Genomic DNA, 26,586 nt, shown 5'->3' with positions numbered 1-26,586 from the left:
GTGGAGTCTCCTTCTCTGGAGATATTCAAAATGCGCCTGGATGCAATCCTGTGCAATGTGCTCTAGGTGACCCTGCTTGAGCAGGGGGGTTGGACTAGATGATCTCCAGAGGTCCCTTCCAACCTCAGTGATTCTGTGATTCTGTGAAAGAGGAAGGAGGTGGAGAGGGAAGAAATACTCCAGCTGCCTTGGCATTTAGAGTCACTTTACAAACACTGCTGCAACTTCAGGTCTCTGACAGCCTTTCTGTATTCTCCTTCCATGGAGTGCAATGTCTAGTAGAGCAATCCTATTCCACCTCTAAATCACTGTAATGCAGTGTTGTGCCAGAAGTGCATGTAAAGCCGAATCCTAGGCAGTTGAGTGGTGAAAGCACAAAAGTATTGCTGATTGTTAAAGTCAGATCCTGATGAACAATGAAATGTTTCAGAAAGTAGAAGACTTCTCTGCATGAGGAGGAGGGGGCATTTTACTCTTCAGTGTTTAATTCCTCGCAAATTGGTGTTGATGCATTTTGTGCTAGTGTAGGCTTTATGCAAACAGAAGCAAGTGCAATTTTGGGTACTTTCTTACCAGCTTTTTGAAAGTGCTAGAGTGTTATTCTTTCTGAAAAAAAAAATCAGTTGTGTATTCAAGACACTTTACCAGAAAGGCCTTGCTTCACTTTGATCCCCTCCATAGAAGATCTGGAGAAGGGAGCTGGACCTAGTCTCCCATTTCTGATTAAAGAATGCTATTCACACATCAGTAAGGGTAGAGGAAAGAGTATCTGTGCCAGCTTCTCGCTTTGGAGCTTGTTCCACTTCCCCTAAGTTACATAAATACTTGTGGTCACAGATGAAGCACACATGAATGTGAACATAATTCTTTCATACTGTGGTTAGGCTGCTGAGGTGGGAGCTGGATGCTGAGATGGGATCTGGAAGAGTTTGGCATGAATTCTTCTGCTGGTGAGTGTTAAAGGCACCTCAGGGGTAGTCCTTGAGGCTGTGAATTCTATTAGGAATCAGAGCAGCAAAACATTAAACACTGATGTTAAGTCCCACTTATGAATCAAGCCCTAGCTCCTTTTAAGGGTCTGATGGAAGAAGTTTTGTTAGYTTGTCTTCCTGTTTGCTCTGAGGTTGGTTTGGAAACTGTGGGCTGTCTGAGGATTAGGGTTAGATGGACAAATAACTCCCTTCAGTTTTTTTTTCTTAATTCTTTTAAGGTATAGACAGCTTAACAAGCCCAAACTTTGCATTTTACTTTATGTATGAAAAGGTAAGCTTGAGAAGGAATCACCATGTTTCTGGTGAAGTGGTAATTGCTTTCCATTAGCAAAAGTCATGGTGACAGGTTTTTGTTTGTTTTGTGTTATTTTACCACATAGCATCAGTAATGCTAYGTGGCTTAGTAATGTTATGTTTTAAGACATTGCAGCTAGATTATTGGAATGAGATGTATTTAAATATTTTCCTATCGGATTTAAAAAACTGGATAAATTGTAGTGAAATGCTGATAAAAGAATGTCTTCCAGCCTGAATGACACAAAATTGGAGTGATTTCCAGAGATGATAGAGATGGAAATAGGTGTTTGACCTTATGGAGAAGCATTCCCAGCAAAGGGAAAGGGAGATTGGTTAATCCTCTGTAAAAACTCAGATCAATGATAATAATTCTTCAGTGCTTAAAGTGCTTAAGAAATGTGCAGCTAACCATCTTTCACTGCCGTACACTGAGTAGCTTTCTGCCCTTCTGTAATAAAATCAGCTTCCTCAGAACACAGATGAGCCAACATTCTCAAAAGGTTAGTTAGTGAACTTTGTTCTCATATGTTCTTAAAACGCTATGAACCAGGTCTTTAAGACCATAAAGCTACTCCAATTTGTGCTTGCTAGAATCTGTATAAACGTGGGTATTATCACCATATAAGTAGAGAACTAATGTTTATCACAAATACCAAAGTTCTGTGACTTTTTAGGTGTTTAGTTGTAGCACTAGGGCAAACAGTTCTAGATAATGAACAGAATTTTCACTTACTAGTTAAAAATTAAAAGAATGTAGTTAATGAAGTCCCACTTTAGTATAGAACATTATTGATTGAGATGATCGYGGTAGACAGATCTGCAGTGTAATTTCTTCCTCATCATTATTAGCATCACAAAGATACCTACTTCACTGATTTCTTTCCAGAGCAGCTGCAGGAAATAAAGTATTTGCCTTGCTTTCTGTTTGGGGTTAGTACAGCTGAGAGCTCCTTCTCACCTCTTGAAATGAATTGCAGGGATGGCCTTTTGTAGCACACTGCTTTTCAGAATTTTCAAGTACGCCATGCAAAAGATTGCCCTTATTGCTTCAGATGAAGCAAATCAGGAAGATGTTTGTCTTGGGGTGTGGGGGAGAACTGTTCATGTTTTGTTTAAAAAAAAAAAACACTCTGAAATTTACTTATAACTAGCAATGGAAATGGAAAGAGATCAAAAGGCTTGYTGTGGATAAGTGTGTGTTCAATGAGAAAAATCTGTTTAAAGTTATGTACAATAAGAAATTGGAGTTCTTGTATATTGATATCAGTATCACTGATTTTTCATTTATTTGCCATTAATTATAGCTCACAGCAACTAACAATAGACTTAATCAAAGCCAAAGGCTGTTTGAAACTTCATAGTGGACCAGGGTCTGTATGAAAATAGTTTCAGTTTTTTGAAATTTGAGTCACAGTATAATGCAGAGTACTACCATGAGCCTGTAAACAAAGTATTGAAAGTGATAAAAGGGGCTGAAGAAAGAATCTCAAATTTGTCAAATTTTCTAATGAAATGTTTGGAATTCTTCTGAACAGATGGAACAGGTTAGTTACTTTATGGAAACCATGGGGTTCTTTTGGGGACTGTGAATACTCTGTTAGAAAGCATACTACCTCTTCATGATTTTTTTTTCTACTTTTCTTTCATTTGACTAGGAAAACTGAGGCTTCTTTGTAAGTCTTCACCATTTTTGAATTTATTACTTTTGAGACAGTGGCTGTCAAGGAGTAATGACTTTACTGAATATAAAATTTACCTTGGCTTTTTTTTCCTCTGCTGTTACCTCCTCCACCCCAACACCCTACACTGCAACTTTTCCTTTCCCTTCCCTTGCTTCTCCAACTTGCTCCCTGCATTGTGCTACCATATTTCCTTTACATCTCACAAACTGTGATGTTTTGTTTTCTCTCCTGCCAGCCTTAGTGACGTGCTGGAGGATGTCACTGTACTTGCCTCTGCAGATTGACATAAGCAATAACTTTAGCAGGGTTTTTTGTATGTTGCATTATGAGCAAGTTAAGCAGATGGAAAAAGGGGGTCTAGTGAGCATGTCATGTCAGCTTTGGATGCACCGGGAGAGTAGGACAGTACCTGCCTTTTTCTGAAAACTTTTTTTATGAAAGATCTTCCCTGAAATTTAAATTCAGTCAAAAATACTGAACTGTGTTGAATATTTGTTGGGTTTTCACTTGAGAGCATTTGTTTTTAAACTATGAAGCTCTGCGGCTGCACTGTGCTCTTGAATGAACTTCTAAGTCTTTCTGTAGTGTTACCACCTGAGTTTAGGTTTCTTGTGACCAAAAAAAAAAGGAATTTCCCATAAGACAGTCATGAGCAGAACTAATATCCTGTGATGTCCTCTATTATGCAGTTACAATACATTCTGATAATGTAGACGATAATCTCACATTGATCAGCCTTGCTATATACTGACTGCAGAAACATTGTGCAAAATTTAATTGGTAAGAGACAAAGCAATTAAATTCAATTTGTCGATATTGCTGCCCCTTCTGCAAAATACTGTGTCTAGTAGACAGGGTATTCACCTGGAAAATCAAGCTATGGAGATATAAATGAATATGACACAATGGCTTAACAAACAGATTCCTGTTCCTGGCGTGCAGCCAGGAGAACAAAAAGCTGTAGAAACTGGAAAAGCTGGATGCTTCAGTGTTTGAGATATATATAATTTTTTTTTTCCCTCCGGTTTCTAATGTCATTGTCTGGCCTTTCTCACCACACTTTCCAGCTTTTTTCAGAAAGAGATCCCACAAAAAAAGGACCCAGCTTTGGCCTTTCAGCTACTGCTACAGTGTGCTGCTGCAGCAGCACATTACCATTCTGATGATTGCAGGGGGACATCAGCCACTGCCCCTCTTTTTCCCAGTGTGTCACACAAATTGTGTGTTTACAAGGCTGAATGTCCTGGCCCTGTGGCTAGAGAGTTTGGACAGAATTTGCTGCCCTTTCTGCAGATCAGAGATATTACAATGGACTGCCAACCCCCTACATAAGTTGTGGATAAACCTTCTTCACGGCTTTGTTTTTCTCCTTTTGTGCTCTGCAAATAGGCACACAGTACTTCTTGTTTGGTTGTTATTGATGGATGGATTGAAGAGTGAGGGAGATTATATTCTGTGTATGCCAGGAGTTTGTGTCATTTTTGTGTTCTTTGGATTTCTTTCTTTTTTTCCCCCTCTTTATTTTATTGCCAAAGTTATCAGTAGTGTATTGTAATGTAGATTAAAACCTGCATCTCCTCTTATGGGTATATGAATGTGTTCAAGAGTGGTGTTAGGCACTGTCTGCCATTTCAAAATCAAACTTGCAGCAGATGCAGAGAAACTGATAAAATATGAAATGGTCTTTAAGATGGTTCAAACTGAAGAATGGAGTTAAATTAAAAAATGCATTGTGCTCTTTTAGATACTGTTTCGCGACTTACCGTGCTGTCCACTTCTGTTACTTGAACTACTCTGCATAGAATACTCCTTGTCACTTAAATACACATTTGCAAATCTGAATCTGATATTTTAGCCATGTTCTTTAGCCCATCTGAATTTGTATTCCAGTGTTATCTTACACATTTTTTTTTCCTCACTTGTTTTTAGCATCACTGACAAATCCACAACTCTTCTGTCTCCCAGGCTTCTTGTAGGGCCATCCTCATCTCTGCTCTTGTAACTTACTTTTTGCCAGCCCTTCTCTCTACTTCATAGTATTAGAATATACTTCAGTATTTCATTCTTCAGCCAGTGGGAGCTGGAGCCTGCAAATCGCTGAATAGAAGTAACAAACCGTGATCAGGGTACACCACAGTACCCTTTCTAAGACTTATTTTCAAATGCTAAAAATTGTCAGAACTTAAAAATTGTCAGAACTTTGAAAAGAAACAATTGGGGTTGTACTAATAATCTCCTTGTGGTGTTTCCACTGAACCAGTCAGATAATCTATGCTAAATCTTCAGAGGTTGTCTTTTCTGGTAAGAGGAAACACTTATTTTGGGGGTGGAGTCTTCCCTGCCTGCAACTGTTTGGGTGTATATATATGTAAAGACCTTTGTCAGATGAAAGAAGGAATGGATTGAACCATTTGTGACCATGTAGGCAGCTCCTCCGAGCCTGTTCTTCCAATTTACAGACAGAAGCAGTGGAAGGAGGTTCCCCTTCTCCCTCTTTCCCACCCATTTTATGTCTAGAGACAACCCTTTCTGTGGTACCCACTCCCATGGCCTCTTGAGATCTGAGTCAGAATTCTTCAACCTGCAACTCTTTAGTGACATTATGAAGTAAATCTGGGTTTCATTGTAGTTAGTGCTAAAACTTTGCTGAGTTCATTGGATGCAGCTTCATCCAGGGTTCTTAAGCAAAGCCATAAGCTTTGAACAGTTTTCTGCACACCCAGTTCTATTTAATAGCTGGCACAGACAGGGGAAAAATGCTTTGGCTTGTGAAGTTGAAAAGGTTTGAAAATGCATATTAGCAATCTAAGCCTTTATTGTGTTTCTAATAGGGCCTCCTGAAGAAGTGTTACTCTGCCCAGGCAGCATACCTGTTCCAGCAGGACAAGTTCTACGATGTCAACTATGACACGGGTGACAAGTCCATTCAGTGCAGCAGACGCCCGGATGCATTCAAGTTCTGGCTGATGTGGAAGGCACTGGGAACCACAGGCCTTGAGGAAAGAGTAAACAGGGCACTGGCCTTAGCTAGGTACCTCCTTGAAATTTTGAATGTCTATTCTGTTTAACTGACTATCTGAAACAACAACAGCAGTGACATTTCTTATCTTGGGACAGACCAAATTGTTACTTTTTYTTCCCCTTTTGTTTCTACAGTATAAAAGAAGGAACTAATTAGCAAAAGCAATAGTGTTATCAAATCTGCTATAATCCTTAATAGTAGTTATTATCTGTAGCAATAGGCATAGATGTTAGCACAAAATGAAGACTGAATTAGGCTGTCAATCTTTGTTACATTTAACATTTATGTTATCTGAAACAGAAATAGGATAGTGGTGACCAATACTCTCTTTTCTAATTCATAACTGTGTGTTCTAGCATTAATGTAGAAGCAGCTCTATGTGCCAGATTCTGAGCTGCTTCTAGCAAGAAGTGAATTTGCCATTCTTCTGTCCACTTCATCCCTTGTGACTGAGGAAATACAGAAGGCCAATGTTTTGGGGAAATTCCTATGAGGCCAGTCTGGCTGTCCTGATGGACTTCTATCTACTCTGTTAATGTTAGCATGTAGTAGAGGTACATGAAGGGATAAGGAGATTGTTTGAGGCACTATTGCTTTTTATTTTTTTCCTCAAATTTGTTTAAATTCTTAATGCTTACAATATGGTCAGTTATGGGCTGAAGCACTTTTCTGGTCTTTTTCCCCCCACTCTTCCCTTTTTCAATTTTACTAAGTTTTTGGTCTTGCAGCACTGAGTTTCACAAGTGAATTCTGCTAAATTCTTGCTGGAGGGTGTTTCCAAAGTGATGGTGATGGGATGGATGATCTTCTGGGAAGAAACTTCTTTTGATAAGTTGTTTTGTTTTCTGATAGAAGAAATAATATTGAAATAACATAATGGACCATTAAAAAATAGTTCACTTAGAGTATCTTGTTTATGCAGCACTTATTCAACATGCACCATAATAAATCTTAACCCATGCCTGGAGTAGCTGCACACTACTGTAATTCAAGTAATTAATATTTTAAAATGGTCACCCATATCCTATTGCCATTTTATTTTTGATATGAAATACCAACCTGAAAAGAGCAGTAACTGAATGCTTACTCTGGTGAAAACTAAGGGGATAGTCTCACTTTAACAGAGTCAGTTAAAGAAAAGGTTTAAACATCCACGATGTAAAACCAATGTGGGTTAGAAAGGAATAAACAAAAAGAAGCAAAACCAGAAAAGCCCAAATGAGTTGCAGCTTGTTCTCTCTTATTTCTTCAAGCCCACTTGTTATTTGGCTGGTTTAAGTGTTCCTAAACATCTTCTAGGTAAATTGCACCTTGTTTTCATTCCAGACCGTTGTACTGTTTGGTGTCTATACAGAGTATGCAATTCATTTTGCTATCGGTAGGAGAATTCAGCCATATCAAGGTCACTGGTCAAGGTCATTTGACTGAGAGTATACTGATTAATGATCTTCTGGGACTGTTATTTTCTTTGAATGTTAGGATTAGCTGGTAGCACTTCTAAGAAGTAAGGACGTTGTCTTTTTTTTCTCTTTCCTTTAAGAAGAAAATTAATTCTCAGCCATTATCTGACGAAGTATATTCTTTACAGTAGCTGCATTGCTGTCTTGAGTTTGCATGGGCACAGGCACTTTGCAGCTGAGACATCAGGTTCACTGGGCACTATGCCAGGTTTCTTAACTATTCAGCAGCTGTGCAGCTTTTCTCCTGATCTGTTACAGTAGGTTTTACTTTGTTGCAAAGATAATATTTCAGTGTTCCTGAACAAACCTGGATTGTTTCTGGAACTAGTCCACTGACTTTGCAACTTGCTCTCAAGAATTCTTTCCATGGTCAGGCAGAGTTGCAAAAGTCTTAAGGTAATTGCAGTTGTGCATTTTTTTTGTATCAAACATTGCTTATTGGCTATTCCATTAATTTATTCTTGTTTTAAAGGTGAATCGTGTTTTCAGTTTATTAAGTTAGATTAGATAGCTCAGGAGTACTGTGATCCTATCTGTTTGGGAAGGCTTATTTTTAAACTACCTTCAGCAGAGCATTCTGCTGATCGCTTTGGAAAGGTTTATATATATATATATATATGTATTTTACTTTGATGTAAGGAAGTTGCTTTATGAAGCAGACTAAAAAGAAAATAGAAATAAACTGCTTTTAGAGTGTAACTATACCTAACTGCATATTATGCTTCAGCATCTTTGCAGTTTTTCTGCATGATTCCTCTTATGATGACGCCCACTCTTAACACAGACACCTGTCTACATTCACTGCAGATTCCCACCCCTCATTTTCTGCAAGCCTTAATCATTGCAAATACTACTACTTCTCTCCTCCAGTCCTTACCCAGCCCATTCTGACATTCCATGAACTTGACATGATAATAAAATTCCACTGTCAACTATGGAAAGATGCACAAAGAAAATTGCTTCACTGCTGTCAAATGGTCCTGCCAAGATAAATCATAGGTGATGGATTTTTCTAATGGCTGCCTTTTTAGGTCATTGGCAGTGTAGTTAAGAAAAAGATTAACAGTGTTGTGAGCTTGACCGACATTAGCTATCCTATGTCAGATGGTGTTTAAAAAAAACAACAAAAACCTGGGGTTAGAAGGCAAGATATTAATCATTCTAAAATAGCTCAATCCCTATTTAAGACCTTGAGGAAAAAAAGAGATGATTGTACTTAGGTCCCTAACAAGAATTTCTTTCTTATGATGTATTTAAAAAAAAAATTATTGAGGCACACTGTCTTATGAATAGCCTGCTGGTTGTGCTGGATATCATTTTTTGTGATGCAGACAAGTACTGTCTTATCAGCAGGGCAGAAGCACTAGCCTGTGTTACTTGGGACAATTCACCTATGAGAACAGTATCCCTCCCACTTGCCCGCCTCCCCCTCCACCCAAGATGTCTAGCATCTCTCTCTCTCTCTCTCTCTCTCTCTCTCTCGATACAGATATAGATATATCTGGCCTATATCTTATATCTAGCTTGTCTATACTTACCTTTCAGTCTGCCTCTCTTTCAACCTAAACATTAGTATGGGCCTTAGTGGCCAGGCAACAAATGCACACAGTAGGAGCAAGTCGAAATGATCATGGCAGAAAAGAACCAGAACCTTGACTTGTTACAGTGAGCATTTGAAAAATCTTAACAGTGCACAGTTCAGTGTAACTCGTACAGCTGTGCGTTGTTGGAGCTAGCACTCCAGCACAGCAGTCTTTTTTTACGGGGATGTGTGCTAAGAGGTAATGAGTCACATGCACAGTACTTGTTAATGATAAACAACGTGACAACTCCCCATGCTCTGTTTTGAAAAATGTATACCATCGAGGGTATTATTTACTGTCTCCCTAGACAACCCATTTTCGCAGCATGTCTGCTGAAATATCAGGCTTTGCTGATACAACTGTGYTAGTGGTTTCCCTGGGGGGGCAGTTTTCAGGCATGTGGATAGGACTGAAGGGGGTTATTTTGATAATATTTTTCTTTCTCTGGTACTGAATAAAAGAATTATTTGTGTAATGACCAGTAAAGCAGCTGCAGGCAGCAAAATACCAAATTAATGCAATAAAAGAACAGATTTGTTCACAATCAGCAGTTTAACCAACTCTTATTAGTGTTGAACAGAAATCTTCATGGTACCATCTTGTGTGGAAGAGTAAAATTCTGATGAGAAATGGAAATGCTGTATGAATTTAAGATAACTCCTTTGGAGTTTTCCTTGGGAAGGCTTTGGGAGGGAGAATAAGGACAGAAGTCCTAGCTCTGTCAAAATGTCCTCTTTGCTCATAATTCCTGAGTTACGTTTGCCAGTGGCAAAGCTGAAGTCATGTTTTAAAAAATTCCTTTAACTTGAAGCTGTTTGGATCAAAAGTTTTGGTTCAAATCCATCCATTCATTAAAGGCTTTCATGTTTTTCATACTGGCAGGAGAAAGAAAAAGAGGAAAGAAATACTTATTTTAGAGCATTGTTAGCATAGCAATTATTGTACATCAGCAGTGAGTCACTGGGTGGAAATGTGCACTGTTGTGTAAAATGTGGAACAAGGGCAGTACTGGAAAAAACGATAGGCTGGAAGTACATGAGCAAGTTTTGAAGTCAAACTAGGGCCAAACTAGGGGAACCTGGTGGCAATGGTGGAAGTGCAAAAGATGTCAGGGTGGCCATGAAATAAGACAGCAGGCAGCACAACATCTACACTTGAAGAAAAAAGATTGAGGAATTAATTCTTAGAGAGCAACATCAATGGAAAACTGCATCAGGGAAGTTCACAGCCTGCTGCAAATAAGGTCAATTTGTACCACGTGGCTCCACTGAAAATCTGTGCCTGAGGACAGAATTTGGCCTCGCCTTAGTGCTCCTTGGCTGGCTGTAGTCTTTATTTGTTTTCAGAAGCTGATAGCTACTGCATTTTCACAGCAGGTAGAAATGAGGTTTAATTCTGGCACTTTTTTTTTAAAGTCTGTATAAGCATTCAAGAGCTGCTTTTGTTGTTGCTAGTAAGTATTGTGTTGTTCTGTGTTGTAAAAGCCTGCATCTTTAATTACAGATATCTAGTAGAGGAAATTAAGAAAAGAGAGGGATTTCAGCTTCTGTTGGAGGTAAGTGAAAATGGAACTTAAGTGGAATTAAGTTTATGGCCAAATTTGTGTGGTGTTTGTTTTTGTTTTTTGGTTTTTTTTTTTTTTTTGAGAAATGTTAATTTTGTATTTCAAGTGTCTAATTTAATAAGCCTTGTATATTGCAGAGGCACAGATGTGCTTGAATACATAACATGCTCTGTATTCTGTCCATATAATCAGTCTACCTATTTCCTCAGCTTCAGGGCCCGTGTTGGCTCAGGATGTGTAGGTGGAGCGCTTTTCTGCAAAAATCAATAGTATGGTTAACAAAAAGCCTGTGCTTGCCAGACCTGTGGAAAAGACTATATGCTGGATTGAAAAATAGTGAGAATATCATCATTAAAATCCATGCTTTTTTTTCCTCTCCTTAATTCTGTTTCTATCTCCATCTTCCTAAAAACTACAAAATGATTGGATTTTTCATCCATATTTGCTGAATCTGTCAGCTTATTTCCTGATGACGGTCTTATTCAGAGGAGAGTGAGTAAAACAGGCAGGGCTATAACTCTCCATTGCTCCCCCTATCCCTAGCTCTTTGGTTAGCAAGACCAGTATGTGGGGGCATTGAAAAGACCTGTCATTTTAGAAAAGCTTTCAGCACTGTTGGAAGTGTATATGTGTGAAAGACAGCTGGGTGTGTAGYGCTGGGGGGGATGAGAGCACACAGAGGGAGGAGGAAGGGAGAGAGAAAGTGTGACACATGGAGAACAACACAGCACAAATACAGATTTGATTTGATTTATACTTGCTGATGCAATGAGATTTCCAGGTTAGGCTGGAAGACATGAAAAATAAAATTTTCTCTTTAACTTTGAAAACTGCTTATTTGAAAATGCATACTGGGAAGCTTTACAGGGAGTGAAGAATGCTGGGCAGCAATACATGTTGCTGCAGGAATGTTAAAGTTATCTCTTCTCCATTAATGTAGAGCTTAGCAGAGAGGCCAGGTCTACGGTAGATATGAAAGACGCTGGAGAAAGCCAAGGTTGCTGTTTAGTTCCTCCAGGAACAGGGCACCTGGATTAGGAATGGGGCTGGAGGCAGTGCTGTAGTATGGGCTATGGGAAGGAGGTTGCGCAAGGGTTAGAGAGGTTTTCAGGAGTGCAGGAGGACAAGGAGTGGGAATTTAAAGAAAGACTGCTGATAGGCAGTCTGATTTATGCAAGCACTTCCTGAAAAGCAAATGGACTTTGGACAACAAGCTCAGGAAGATGATTCTCTGATATATGCAGTGAGGAAAGTCTTATAATGAGAACCATTCTATGGCTTGGAAATGCTACTGGTGCATGAGTCAGCTTGAACTCCTCTGATATAATTGCTTACCTGCTTGGGTAAGAGCTATGACAAGAGGACCAGAAATAGTGAAGCATAGTTAGGGGTGGTTTTTTTTCTAGGAGGAATAGTGTGTTTTTGGAGGGGAATAATGTATCTGATGTGTAAAAGGAAACTGAGATAATCAAGGAGGCAATATAAGCAAAGACAATATAGTAATATTAGCCATCTGCCTAGCCCTGTCATCCAATTTTAAACTGTTTTAAGATAAACCATAACAGTCAGCTAGTGCTTGTGCTCATGAGGAAATTGCTGCCTTTTCAGGATCTGTGTTTATGTGTGCACTTGATGCATGCTCGTTGGTGAAAGAAATGGGACTTTAAGAGCTGAGCCTTATTTCATTCTGTGGCAGCAGGTGGCAGGTCTGCAGTTCTGTTCCTGCTGACAATGATATTCTCCTTGATGATTAAATTGTATTTAATGCATTCTTTGAAGTGAGGCAGAAAATGATACGAGCAGTTCCCAATGCCCTTTCATGAAAGAACATGTCTCAGCTGGTGGGCTCTCCTCATTCAGGAGACTGCCTTAGATTGCAATAGCAGCACATTCGCAGTAGGGCAAAGAGATGGTGTGAGCCAGCTATCAAGCTCCCTTTTAATTTCTTTTTTTTTCTTCCTTCAGCCAGTACTAATGAGGGTGGTGTGTGGGAGGGGAGAGGGGCGTGAGTGTTTATAGTCCATGTTATAATCTAGACTCCAGTTAAATACCGAGTTGCAAGCAATGTAGGTCAAGATTAAGTGAGCAGAGTGTTTTCATGGGTAGTATTGGGTGGGTTTAGAACACAAATCTATTCTTCATGCTATCTGTACTGGTAAAAATAAAACTTGTTCCAAATTAGCAGGAAATATTAGCAGGCTGTGCAGTGGTCTGCTGGGAACACTTTCTCAAGCATATATGAAACAAACCTCTTAAGCACAAAATCCTCCCCCTGCCTCCCCCCCTTTTTTTTTCCTTAATGCATGATGAACACCCATTCTTGTCAGGAGGCTTGCAGCTAACTCTCAGTTGAGTTTAAAGGCAAAATTTCTCCAGAGGGAAGCAGAGATGTCTCATCTGGCTTTGCTCAAAAGATCTGCTCAGATATGTGAACAAGGTGTATTGAAGATATGGCCACATATCATGCCAAGGGACTTGGGATCCTTATAAAATATAGGAATTGAAAAGGCCAGCATTAACTCCAGCACTATGTAGTGTATTGTACATTATATGATATAAAAGGAGATTAGCGTTATTGAGCAGAAAAAGGCCTAGGTGTGCATGTGTTAAATGGTGTCCAAAATTAGGAGTTCGTAAGGTGTGTTTTGTGGAAAAAGCGTCATAGGAAATCTCCATTAAAAAAAAATAGAAATTGCACTCTTCCCTTTAAAGCTGCTTCAGTTTTGAAATCCATCAGGAAAGTTCTCTATACCTCTCTTGCACTTTCTTTCCTAATCAAAATTTTTAGTGAGCAAAGCAGAGTTTAAGTGTGTGTATAGAAGAGAAAAGAAAAAGGAACCCCAACAGGTTTCCTTTTTCTGGCAGCAGGAAGAGAAGCGAACAGTGTGAAAACTATTTCTAGTTTCAGAAAAGGGAAGCAGAACATTCAGTGAGTTGGAAGAGGAGGTTTTGATGGGAAAAGATCTAAGCTCAAAGGCTTCTTTTCTTTTTCTTTTTTAATTTTTTTAACAAAATATAAGCTGGAACATTTTTGACCTGCTGTAATGTGTATTTCTATCCCATTTGTTACATTTCATAAGCAATCATTTGTTCTCTTGTTCAGCCGGAGTATGCAAATGTTTGCTTTTGGTACATTCCACCAAGCTTAAGAAAAATGGAGGAAGGACCTGAATTTTGGCAGAAGCTGCACCAGGTGAGTGTCACATGAAAAGTATTATCATAGGTTGCTGTTTCATCTATGTGCCAGATAAGAATGCAAAATAGCTCCTGGCTTTGCCTGTCTTTAACCCATCAGTAGAGTGCTGATTTAATCCTTAAATAGATGTTAGTAGGATTTTTAAGTTTGTTCTCTATTTAGACAAGGCTAATTAATTTTTTTCTTAATGTAAGAGATGCAGGCATTTACAAGTATTCAGCTTACTATGAAAGCTGTTAGCAGATGGTAGAACTGAGAGAAGATGAACAGTGTTGTCTGTATCTCTTGTCTAGACAGAGTATTCATTACCTATTTCAGACACTTAACATTGTCCTTGGGACTTGTTTTGCATTATCTCTAGATAATGCAAGTGAGGAAATGCTTAAGAATACATTTCTGATGTTAAATAACCCAAATGTGAAACCAGAAATGGGGAAAAAAATTAATGGTGAGCCTTTTGGTAAGTCTTTGCCATTCTGGTAGAAAATCATGAACTTCTTGAAAAAAGCATCAGTTAAATTTTGAAATAACTAGCAGGGAATCAGTAGTGAAGACTTAATTAAGAAAACAATAGAAACTGTAGTATTATGTATTACTGAATAAGCTGTTCTGTGAGGAATTAATTTAAGTTCATCATTTGCTCCTCTCTGAGCAGCTTCAGTGTTTTGCATTTATTTTTTTCCTAACATTAGTTACTAAAAACTTAAACTAGAACATGCGTGTGTGTACTATAGACAGAACATGTATTCTTCCAGTCAAGTCTGGCTCTTCTAGCAGCTTTTATTTCATAGGAATTGCTTTTAATTTAATGCTAGATACTGTTGTCTTCTGGGGTGAGGTCTTCCTTAACCCCAGTGTTTGTATTTTTTGCAGTAGAAAGCCGTGCATAGCCGCAGTGTGGACATGGAGGCTTTTCATATTTTCGCAGAGCATGGATGGTTTATGATCCTTTCATATGAGGATTTGCTTGTCTCGTTGCAGTGACAAGGCTATGCACAGCTGTATATCTGTTCCTGGGAAGGAGTGAGGCTTTGAAAAGGGGCAATGCGAAGGCGTAGAAGGCATAATGTTGCTGATGCCATCTTTGATTTATGTGTGCTGGGGAGATGATTGAGGAGGGAAGGGATGAAGCACAGCAGATTCCTTTGGCACATACATGGTGTGCGAGAGAGGTTTTTTGAGCATAACTTTCTTGTTCTTTGCGGCTTCACACTGCTTCCAGTCACGGTGGGAAATAAATGCTTAGCTTTAGTTTGTTTGCTGATACAGATGGGCGCACCCTGGAAATGCAGATTCCTAGCAAGTGTTTTCAGGGAGAGGACTTGGAAGGAAAGGAAAGTCTGCAGTTTTTCCCAACAACCGAGTACCACTCCCCAACTATCCTTTTCATGGGCAATGTGACTTCCCCCCCCCCCATCTCGATTCATGTGCCTCCTCTGACAAAGCACTAAACCAAAACCTATTCCCTCCTTCTCCCCCAAACCCCAAACAAAACCCACAAAACAGAGCAAAACTTCTCTAGCAAAGCAAGACACTGGCACAGATTTTTCTCCTTTGGGGGGACAGAAAAGAGGAAACAACACATGATGACTCTTAGTTGCATTGCTGTAGGCACTGCTGGGGCGATTGTTGGACGCTAGAGATGAGCCTGCTCTAGAACTAGAGCACGGTGTTTCACTTCCCAGGTACTCTGCAGGGACAGATCTGGGGCTACTTCACTTCTTGGCTGCTGAGGGCCAATTTGGGGCACAATGTGTATCACCAAGCAGATGCGATGACAGCTGGATCACCCAAAATAAGGCTGTGGGGGTTTTTTTCAGCTAATGTGGATTTGTTCGGTAATCTAATGTTGCTGATGCAAACAATTTAGTCATTACATTAGTATTACATTAATCAGTACAAATATACAGCCGGGCAAGAAGGAATGTGTCCTTACCAGCAAGGTGTAAGTGATAGGAGGATGAAGACYGGAGAGGTTATTGCATCATGCCATTGGTAGGCAGGTAGGGATGTATACAGTTGTGTGTCTGCAAGTGCTTCCTGAATATTCCCATTACTTCACTAAAATGAGCATTAAAGTGCTTTAATTTACAATCTGTCTTTCCACACAACATTTTAACACCACAGTTATTCTGTTTATTCAGAGATCAATCATCTGTTTTGTTGGCCTGTGTATCTGACAATAATTAAGAAAAGATATGTCTTAAAAATCCCTCGAGCAAGTCATTGATTTTATTCAACTGCTTGTTCAGCAATATTGTTCAGAGTAATATGCTGTCTTCTAAGGTTAGTTATGTGAGTTTTAGTGCTGGTGAAAGCTGTTAGCCAATAGCCCTAGTCTCAAGTTCTCAGCTTCACGAAGAATTTGTGTAGTTCTATGTGAAATAATCTTGCAGGTGTTCCGCTGTGCTGGCTCTTCTCCAGCTTTCATGGCCCACTTTATGTGGAAATGCGTCAGGGCTGGCTGGATCGCAGCGTAATAGCCTGTTACGATGTCAGTCTTCCAGATGTCCTGTATAAACTGTGACTTTTAGAGGGTTTTTGGTAGGTTTTTCATTTGTTTTTAAATTTTGGGGCCTTGGTTTTAGGTATAGCATTTGCCCTCTTCATAGTCTCAAATATGCAAAATGGAAAGGTGATGGGAAAGAGTGGTCTGGAAGATTTGGGACAGCCTGTGGCTGGGCACTTGAGTCATCACTTGGACATTTTTGAGAACAACAAACAACACAGTGGGTGAGAGCAAAGGCCAACTGGGAATTCTGTGCACAACCATGAAGTCTTGCAACATTTTCAACCGTTTACTTCAGAAGTTAGCTGCATAGTGAAACTGGTTTTCTATACAGTACAGCAAGGTATTGCAGATGGTCGRAAGTAGTCCATGCCCTGAACATTTTGCACTACTCTGAGTGCCTAGCAAATGGCATAACTCATAAAGGAAACTGTGATTTAAGGTGTTTTTTTTGAATGACATTCTTCACCAAAAGTAAAGAGGGATTTCTTCTTGTAGAAACCATATAAATAGCACACTCTGGTAAATGGGGAGCAACTGTAACATTCATCTAGAAATATTTGTAAGTACTGTTGTTTTGTCATTGCAAAATCGGGGCAGTTGCTTCTAACCTCGAATTGATGTAATTCATGGGCTGAAGGAACAAGCCTTGGAATTGCTTTGCTAGTACTGTATGTGCCCCCTAGTGGTATCTTTACTTCTTTTTATGAAATGCCATAAAATTTACAATGAATTTACTTTGTTTACTGCTGAGGATAATCAATGTGTCACAGAGTTGCAATGAGGAAAGTGTAACTGGAAATTGTAAGCCAGATATGAAAGTGTGTGTTGGGGAATAGACATTTCAAATGCAGCCCATTCCAATTTTCACATTTTATCAGTAACAACAAATAGCCATGCATATTCTTATTCGTAAAAATCTTCTCTTTAGCAATTTAGAGGTGGAGGCTGGCTTTCTCAGGTTGTGCTGGTGTGTTCCCAGCTGATGCAGAACTAGGTGGTTAGTAATAATTTTGTCTCTGAAAAGCCTCCTGAAAGCGCAGGATATGCTAAAAAGCAAGGAAGGGTTTGGAGGGATGCATCTAGAACTATTGGCATCCTGTTGTTAGCCCAGCCAGCCAGCCACGCCTTGTATGTTCTGGATCAGCTTGTAGTCTGCTCAAACTCATTGTGGTCTAGAGGACTAAGAAGCAAACATGGAAGTAACTATCTTCAACAGCCCTCTTCTGCTGAGCCTAATGCAGCCTGGATTTGGCAAAAGATCTGGAGCATAACTGTAGGTAGACTGTTGCATATTGAATGTTGGTGCAGTGGAGAAGGCTAGTGGTATGTTGCTAAGTATCACTTCAGTCCTCAAAATGGGGTTAAATGATTTCAATAGGTTCCTGGTGGGTCTTTTATGCTTTACTAAACTTTGCCTGGTCTGTAGTTCTAAACAGCATATGCTGGGGTATGAGATTTCCAATGGTTCAGTAAAGCTTTTATGCAAAGCACTTAGTTTCAATTAGTCATAATTCTAGCGTATCAGTCTTAGAATTTTGTTTTTTTTTTTTTAGTTTGCTTTCTGACCTTTTGTGGATTTTTGGCCAAATAATGCGAAACGTATTGTTTATATTAGAAGGCTCAGGAGACGGAGCATTTCACAAGCATAAGGTGGTTATTCTCCACTGGCAAGTAATTTCATAATAAAGCCTATGTAAATAAAGCCTGGAATGTTATCCGCCCCCCTTAATAAAAGGTAACCTTATTCCTACCTTTCCCCCCACTTAAGAGAAGAATATAGCTGTCTGCTAACTGAAGGCATATTTGTAAAATAGCCTGTCATGCTGACTAGTGTTATGATACATTTATATAATGAGAGGCTCCATATCAAAGCAGAAATGTAAGGAGGTTGAAGCAGTGTTGCCTTAGCAACCTCTGATTCTTGTGGTCTTTGTGGTATAAATCAAACCTTAATCAAGGASCTGATTCAGTATTCCTCCTGTATCCAAAATACTTATTGACTGCAGTGACAAGTTTGAGTGGGAAAGGAGAACAGGACCTGCACAGAGTATATTAATAGTGTTTGTCCTCTATATTTATTTTGGAGCAGCTAGAGAAGAATGGCATAGATTACAACCACAGCACTAAATGCAGAGGGCCCAGGTCTTTGCACAAGAAAGGTCCCCAGAATGTCACTGCAAGTATATTTCCACTTGGCGTTTGTGTGCAAAACGCTGTCAGTTAAGTGTCTGACCTCCTTCTGTACTATACTTTGTATTTTTCTTACACGTTAAAATGTTATTTCATTTTTTGTTGTATGTTTAAAGAGTGATATTAGAGACTTGATTCTGTGACCTTTGAATTTTTCTTACAACAAATTAAACAATATTTTAATATGCATGTTTAAAGAGTAATATTAGAGACTTGATTCTGTGACCTTTGCTCACATGAGTAATTTTTATGATAACAAATAGCCTTACTGACTCTAGTATCTACCTCTGAAAAGAGTTTCTGTGGAGGGCTGCATCAAATGATATCAACATTCAGCAGTAAGATTTGCACCAACTTATTTGGCAGTTAGATTGGCCAAATCACTGTGACTGACAGATCTGGAGCTGTTCATCAGTCATTCGTAAATACTGATGTTGATTTGGTTAGTCTGATCTGGTGTGCTTCCTTGTTGTGTAGAACTAATGTAATGTGCCCCCCTCCTTTTTTTTTTTCCCCCAAAGACATGAAGTTTGTTAAGGGATGGTGCCATGGCTTTTATTGCATTCTCTCAAAACCTACAAATCTGTTGACTTCAAGAAACAAAAATCCACAAGCAGAAGAGATTTGGTAGGTCTGAGAAGAAACACCTTCCAGGGAATGGATCCTCATTTTAGGGAATTGGGTGAGAATGCAAGGCCCTTCAGAGGGGTTGTCTGAAGATATTTGGCTTGTCAGGGAAATCTTCATCATCAACTAAAGTTCCGGATTCTCCATATATAACTTGAGGCAGTTACCCAAGGGAGCTACTTGAGGAGTTGGCATGGGCTTCTCTCTGTCTTTAACATGGAGAAGGAAAGTGGGAAACTCTTTGATAGTGACTCAGGCAACTGAAAGTCTGAACCACCCTTTGGAAAGGCTTGTCTGTCTTCATTATTCAGGAGGGGAAGTTTAGCAGTGCCAGAATCCTAATTTAGTTGCTTTAGTTCATAAATACAAGTAAGCAGAATCTAGCACTAAATCCTGAGCATGATGTGTGCTATGTTAGGCCCCTATTTTACAGGCTTCTAAAGGGAAGAGCTGCAAAATGTCATCCTAATTCAATGGGCCTAGCCGAATTTTAAATTCTGTGTGAAGGGGACAGAACTATAATATTCTGGGAGAAGTGAGTGCAGGCGGCCCAAGGGAAGCAAGGCTGCAAACAAAGACCATAAGAGGGAGGGGGAGTTAACCCACAAACCACAAAATAGCTAATATAATAATAACCAGGACTTCTGTTGTGTGACTGTTTCTCAAAGAACGGTGCTCAGAAGTTCAGTAAGAAAGTAAGTAGTCACTTGTTAAAGTAACAACATCTATTATTTTGAAACTAATAGGATACAATATCCTGCAGTGGATGAATAAAATATTTGTAGTTTAGCTGCATATAAATTGTTATTGTTAAGCAGAGAGATCCGAGCTCCGATAAAATGAGAAGAAACAGTACAATGGCATATAATAAAGGGAAATTATAGCAGTGTTTTAGAACCTTGCTGATGAGGGATTTGCACACTTCCCTTTTAATATGTATTTTCTGCAGTTTTATATAACTCAGCAGTACAAAAGTGTTTGTGGCTGTTAATTAAAAAAAAGGTATTTAGTAAGACTTTTTTAAATGTCATATCAATTGATTTGAGTTGTAAGAACAAAAAACTAACATGCTTCTTTTTAATTTCAGTAATTCAAAATAGAATGCTTTGCTTTCTAACTGCATTCTTGCACATAATCTTAGAATTTATGGCCTTGGTCTCAGTTATTCATTCTTGCATGAGTATTAAAACAGTAGCACTAGACTAAGGCCAGACTGACTGTTTAAAGTCTCCATCAGTAGAAGCAGGGATTAATGCTTTCTTACGTTGACAAAGTCCGTCTCACCTTAGCATTAGATCTGGACACTAGCAGCACTTTAATAAATATTTTACATTGATGAGACTGTATGCCTGCTTGACTTTCAGCCTGCATATAATGGTTTGTGAGATTGTTGACCTGTTCTCAAGCTTGCACTTTATGGGAATTGCTGGCACATCAGGTGTGTGTGTCTGTGTGCATGTGGGGGAAATAGAAAGGAGGTTTATTTGTGTGACTGTACTGTAACCTGCAGTAGATGTAATAAGACAAGGCTGAGGTGTGAACTGGTTCCTGCCCTTGCTTTCCACAGTAGTCCTAAATGATATTTTAGTAATGTATGATGTGGCAGTCTTTGAGATTTCCATCCTAGTTCTCTGCTTTGCCTGTCTACCAGACTGGCTTTTCAGGAGTAGGTGGAATTGGTTGGGCTCCGGTTAATTGGTTTTAGGTTCATAATATGGTGAGGGTGTAGCTCAGTGTTTTTACCGGGGTGATGCTGGTCTGTTGAAGTTAGATCCAGAATAAGAGAGACATTTCTGCTTTTGTAGGTCAGGGGTACTGTTTCAATTGAGGTAAATAGGCAGGAATCAACATCAGCAGAAGAGCTGATAATTACCAGCCACCTAATTTTAACCATTTAGGTTCTCTACTCTGGATAGTTGACTTTTTTTTTTAATATCCCCTTTAGTGCCTTCCTAGACTTATAATAGCAGTCATAGCCTGAGCTGATGATATTTACATTCCATCCAGCGATAACATGTCTGGCAGCAAAACATTTCTATTGTAAGCACATAGTTACACGGCTTCTAAAGCTACCCCTCAATTCACAGAACAAAGAAAAGAAACCCAAATGGTTTAGCTGCTGTAGAGTTTACTAGGCAAGAGTGCAGGACAATGTCTGTAAGAGATTTAACGTTGAGCTGTGCGTGTTCAAGGCCCACTGGGGACTGATGTCTATTGATCCCAGTGCTCAGCCTGCAAAGACGGCTGAAGCTGTGGGGAGGGAGTCTGCTGCAGCTCCGCATGTTGTGTTCAGGCTGAACAAGGATTTCTGTTTCCCTAAGCCACCTGCAGTACAAGATTGCTCAGATCTCCAGAGGTGAAGTGGATTTCATGCTAGCTGTTTCTCGCTTGAAATTCATTCAACGATAATGGAGCAGTCAATCACTTCTTGGTGTGGTAATACACATAATGGCGTGAAGTGAGGTTGAGAGGATAGACAAAGTGGAGAAAATATTGGGAGGAAATAAAATCATGAGAGACTGGTAGACTCAAGGTAAAGGGCCAAACCCTCTAGGGACATCAGTGTAACATGTATTTTCATGGCAATATGTAATGCTGTATGAAGGGACCTTAGCTAGCTCAGGTGCTAGGAGCAGTATAGCCATGTAAGTATGACACTTCACTTGGGTTAAATACTACCTCACTACGCCTAGGTAGCTAACAGGACTGTTCTTCCTGGCCCAAGTGATCACAACGACGTAGCGCGATCTCTTTTGTGTAGATGCACTCCCTTACAGGGGAAGCATAGGCTCTATTTGTCCAATGCCTTATAAATCTTGCATGCTGCCTCCCTATAACCTGCGGCTCATTCTACCTTTCAGTTTAGATATAGAAAACAAAACAGATCTTGAACTTTTGCATTGTGAAAAGCTTTACACATAATAAATCTTTCTGTTTACTGATAGGAAGCATATAAAAAGCCTTATTTTCAAATTGAAAAATCACAGAAGCAAAGGACATTAGGAGGCACTGGGACTGCATTCTCCACTCTGGTATATTGCCACAATCTCTATTGACTAAAGGATGTTTAAGCACTGTATAAGCTACTCTTGCTATTTCTGTATGAGCAAAGACAGTATTCTTTAATTAGATCACTTTCAAATAGATACAGCATGTTACCCAGAGCAGCGGATGTTTTCCATCCATTGTTAGTCTCCCTGATTATAGAAGGAGCAAGACTGGAAAACTAAACTCCATTTCTTTTCCAGAAAAGGGAATTTGTTTTAGGATTAAATGAAGGAATTTGTGGCACAGTTCAAATAAATTAAAAAATTGTTTTCCCTGTGTTTGTGAAGAATTGAAAAAGTACAACATAAGCACCTCTAAGTTGGAGATAATGGCCATCTTGATTAAATCTTGATGATGGTCATCTTGAAAGGCAGGTAAATTAATGATGGGTTATCAGTATTTTGCAGATAAAGAAAATGAGGCCAAAAAGGCATGGGTGTATGAGTTTCTAGCTCTTTTATTTTTGCATTAAGAGCACTCTAACACATCATCCTTATTTGTACCTCTTGTCATTTCAGACTAGCATAATAAAAATAAACACTTTTTATTTTAAGTCATCTTGCCACACAAAACAGTATTGGTTTTTGGTTCATTATTGCTGTAGAAATGAAAAATTACACATTTTGTAATGCAATTCTGTGAGACTTCTCAGAATTGCTCATATGCACTTTTTGAATATAAACGTGTGTGTAAACTCATGCACATACATGTATGTGGCTGTGTATATTTACAATTTAGGCTCACCTAAAATAAAATTATTCTTGAAAAGGGGGAGGATGGAATAAGGCATAGTAATACTGAATGAACTAGATTTTTAGAAAAACCCGTTGAATAGATCTATTGTCTGCATGTTCCAACTTCTGTTAAGCACAGTCAACACTTTGCTATTTTAATAGTCTTTGGCTACCTTTAGAGGAAGAAAAAAAAGGAACAAAGGCAAATGCCTCCTTATTTCTCACAGATATACACTTTCTAAGAACTGGGGACTTTTAAATCTACAGTTTATTCTTTGACAAAAATACTGTATGCATTCTTTGCCTATTTAGTCAGATACTTTCCATTCTAAAATTTGCTTATATGACCATGGCAAATTGATGTACTCTTGATGTTTTTTTGTTGGCTTTGGCTGCTACATCCAGATTCCTGACTACACAGTACTTGTTTGCCTAAACAACATATATTTTCCTCTGCTTAAATAAGGCTAATTACTCTTCCTTTCCTTTGCTTCCTTCTGGAGTTAGAGCATATCAATTAATGCTTTAAATGGCCTTTTGTGCCTGCCTGTGAAGAGAACTACTCTTAATAAGAAAGCTGAGTTTGAAGACACTCAACACAGTTAAATTAGTTCTGGTTGATACCTATTGACTAGTGACTTTTTTACAAAGCAGCACTGTGCTCCTGCATATCTGTACACCTCTTCATTATGCTCTGTCTGTGCCATATGCACATTAATAACCAATGATGGAAGAAAAAAAAGTTTGAGTTATGGGCTGAACTTCAAACTACAGCTTTTTTGAAAGTGTCGTAGATCATGTTTAATAGCCTGTGGATCAAAATGAAACCCAATATACCCTCACAGGGTAACTCAATAATTGAAGCATCCCAGGAATGTCTAAGTACAGGAGTCCTGAGGTCACTAGAAGCTTCATTTTGTGCCCAGGTTTTACCTGAATAACAGCTGTCTCTTCTCACTCCCCATCATCATCTTTTGTTTCATTAACAAATGGTAATCAGATATTAATGCACTGACTTAAATGATTTTGTCTGGCCTTTTGCGGGAGAATGAACTCCCTCTTCTTCCCCTTCCCCCTCCCAGTTTTCTGTGGAATGAGACAGACAGTCATTCAGAGGCATTAGCATTTCAGAGCGTCTCCAGTATGCTTGAATCACAGCTCTGTGTGCTGGGCATCTGCAGAGCAGCCCCACAAGGGTTCCAAGAGTGCTCTCTTGGTCTGTGAAGCTGGTCCGCACACCAGCTCTGGATTTACTCCTTTCAGACATGAATCGCTGGGGGCTGTCTGAAGCATCCTAACAGGTCCTGTGGTGATGAGAATGCAGTGGTTTACCACCTGTACAGCCCCAGGGCTGCACTGTGTGGGTGGGGGAGGATGTACAGGCTTACATCAGGAAAACAGCAGTCACAGAAGGGTTTTGTGGACTCCCTGTTCTGTGGTTTGGTCTGGGGATAAATTTTGTTACTATGTGAAGGCGGTAGAAAGAAGGATGAATCTCACAGCATCCTATCAACAGAAGAAAACAAAATGATCCTCTGTAGGAAGCCTGGCCAAATGGAGGCCCCTGGGCCATTCTGGAGCTGCGATCACACGGCTCCTGTGCCGGATGTGTGCATCATGTGACTGCAGCAGAGCTGTGCTGGTGCAGGGTCTGCAGCTGGGTGCAGGGCCCTAGGTGTCAGAGGTAGGGAGGCAGCTGCGCAGCCTGGATCACTCCCGTCCCTCTGCGGGTGATGCTGCTCCCCAAGGAGCTGTTGTTTCGTGCCTGTTAGCTGCTCCCAGAGCTGCCCTTCCTGCAGCTCTCCAAGCTGTGGCCCCCCCTTCCCTGTGAGGATTTTGGTATGCAGTTCAGAGGATCAGGAATTCTGTCTTTTCTGCTCTACAGGGGGAGTTTGAACTGAATCAGGTTTATGGCCAAGGAATGCAAATGAGAGGATAACGGATGATTTGTAGGTGAACACTTGCAGTGAACATTTTGGGATGCGCTGGGGACTGATGAGGTGATTGCCCAGTGGAGCCTCTGGCTTGCTACCTGATGGTTGTGTGTGTTCCTTAACCTCTCTGATACTTGATATTTCAGCTCTGAAGGATATGTGCAAGATCAGCGTAATGCCTGCCCCTCCCATTGGTCCTATGCATAGGATTAATCTCTCAGAGAGGTAAACAAAGAATGTGACCAAACAAAAATTATTTTCAGCAGTTGCTTATTTAGTGAATAATATTTCTTGCTTTTTTGCATGCAGCAAAACTGCAATGTGGAATGGAAGTCGCGTTCTTGGTTTGCACCTTTTTAAATGCAGCCTCTCCCTCTGCAAGGGTGTGGTAATAGGAGATTCTTTGAATACTTTAAATATTTTATGAAGGTACTTGAATATCAGAAATTGCAGGTGGGCTAAATGACAATCTCATGAATGAATAATGAATGCTAGTGTGGTCTGTTGGTAGTGGCTTTTCAAACAAACCCGTTCTACAGTAAACAATAAAGTTTCCTCTAGTTGCAAATCTTTCTAGTGGTATTGCAACCATTCTGACCTGCCAACTGGTACTTGCTTTGGTTTGTGAATGAAGCGAGACTTTCTAGCATTCTGTTGGTTTTGGCACATTTAATAAATAACAGCAATGAATTGGCTGTAGTGCAATAATAGTGATTACAAGATTAATAGCACAGTGATTTTTTTTTTCTGGTCACTTTATAGGATACTGGACAGAAGGAAAATTAAAATATTTGAATTCCACTCTTAATTAATGGACCCCCACAGAATGCGTTGCTATTTGATGAAAACTAAACAAGACATCTTTTTTCCCTAACCAGCCAGAAAGCAGTAGCTGTTTAACTGTACAAGCCTTCCTCAGAGGAAAGGTAAAATTCCACCGTAGTCTGAAATGTGGGTGACAACTTCCACAGCAGCTTAAATCATCTGAGGAAATATTTCATTACATTTGTTATATCTGGTATAAATGAGGAACCCCTTTCATGTGGAGTTGCAAAGGATTTGGACACTAGGCCATATGCAGCATTTCTAGAATGCCAGAATGTACCAGGATAGTGTCTGTGCTCTTGCTCTCTGAATGGACCGTGTGTGCCAGAAGAGTTGTGTCCGGACAGGGGATGCAATTCCTCTCCCCTTCCTCTCCTTTGGGCAGACCGGATGAGCCAGAGGCAGTCTGTCCAAAGATCTGTGCAAAGACATCAGTTATTTTTACCTTTTTCCCTTGAATGCACACTTCAACTGAGTTGTGCCTGCCAAGCAGGAATGCATTAGACATTGTTTTCCAAGCTTTCTGCTGCTGCATACCTATGAAAATAAATGAATAAGCTAATTTACATGTTTGCAACTGATTTGCATCTAGCCATAAAGCTACAATCAAAAGAGTTTAAGGACAGAAGGCACTACGTGGCCTCAGTATTATGGGGAATTTTTTCTGGGGAGCCCAGTGACTTATGTTTGTCTAAGCACATCTTCCAGAAAGGCATCTGGTCTTTGCTGGAAAACATCAAGCTGTGACAAAACTACCATTTTCTTTGGCAGCTTGTTTCAATGGTTAATTACCCTTCCCTATAAAAGGGATTGATTGGGAAGGGAGGAAAAAGGTGATGAAAAAATGCCTTTCCACAGGCTAAAATAGCCTTCCATACTTTATTTTTGCCTTCCTCACATACTCACAAGTTATCACCAGG

The 26,586-nt window shown here is 39.6% G+C and overlaps 1 protein-coding gene across 1 annotated transcript in view; it reads left to right on the top strand.

The window, feature by feature from the left end:
- The window catches only part of GADL1 (glutamate decarboxylase like 1), an 87,136-nt gene that overhangs the window by 38,918 nt on the left and 21,632 nt on the right, over window positions 1–26,586 (top strand). Inside the window, exons 12-14 of the mRNA XM_026064202.1 lie at window positions 5,803–6,002; window positions 10,540–10,591; window positions 13,704–13,793. Of these exons, the coding sequence (XP_025919987.1) occupies window positions 5,803–6,002; window positions 10,540–10,591; window positions 13,704–13,793 (342 nt within the window). The remainder of the gene's footprint in view (window positions 1–5,802; window positions 6,003–10,539; window positions 10,592–13,703; window positions 13,794–26,586) is intronic.

Source organism: Apteryx rowi, unplaced genomic scaffold (assembly GCF_003343035.1).
Source record: "Apteryx rowi isolate R43461 unplaced genomic scaffold, aptRow1 scaffold_210, whole genome shotgun sequence".
NCBI lineage: Eukaryota > Metazoa > Chordata > Aves > Apterygiformes > Apterygidae > Apteryx > Apteryx rowi.
Note: the sequence above shows the minus strand (reverse complement) of the source record. Positions and strands in the feature narration are given on the sequence as shown.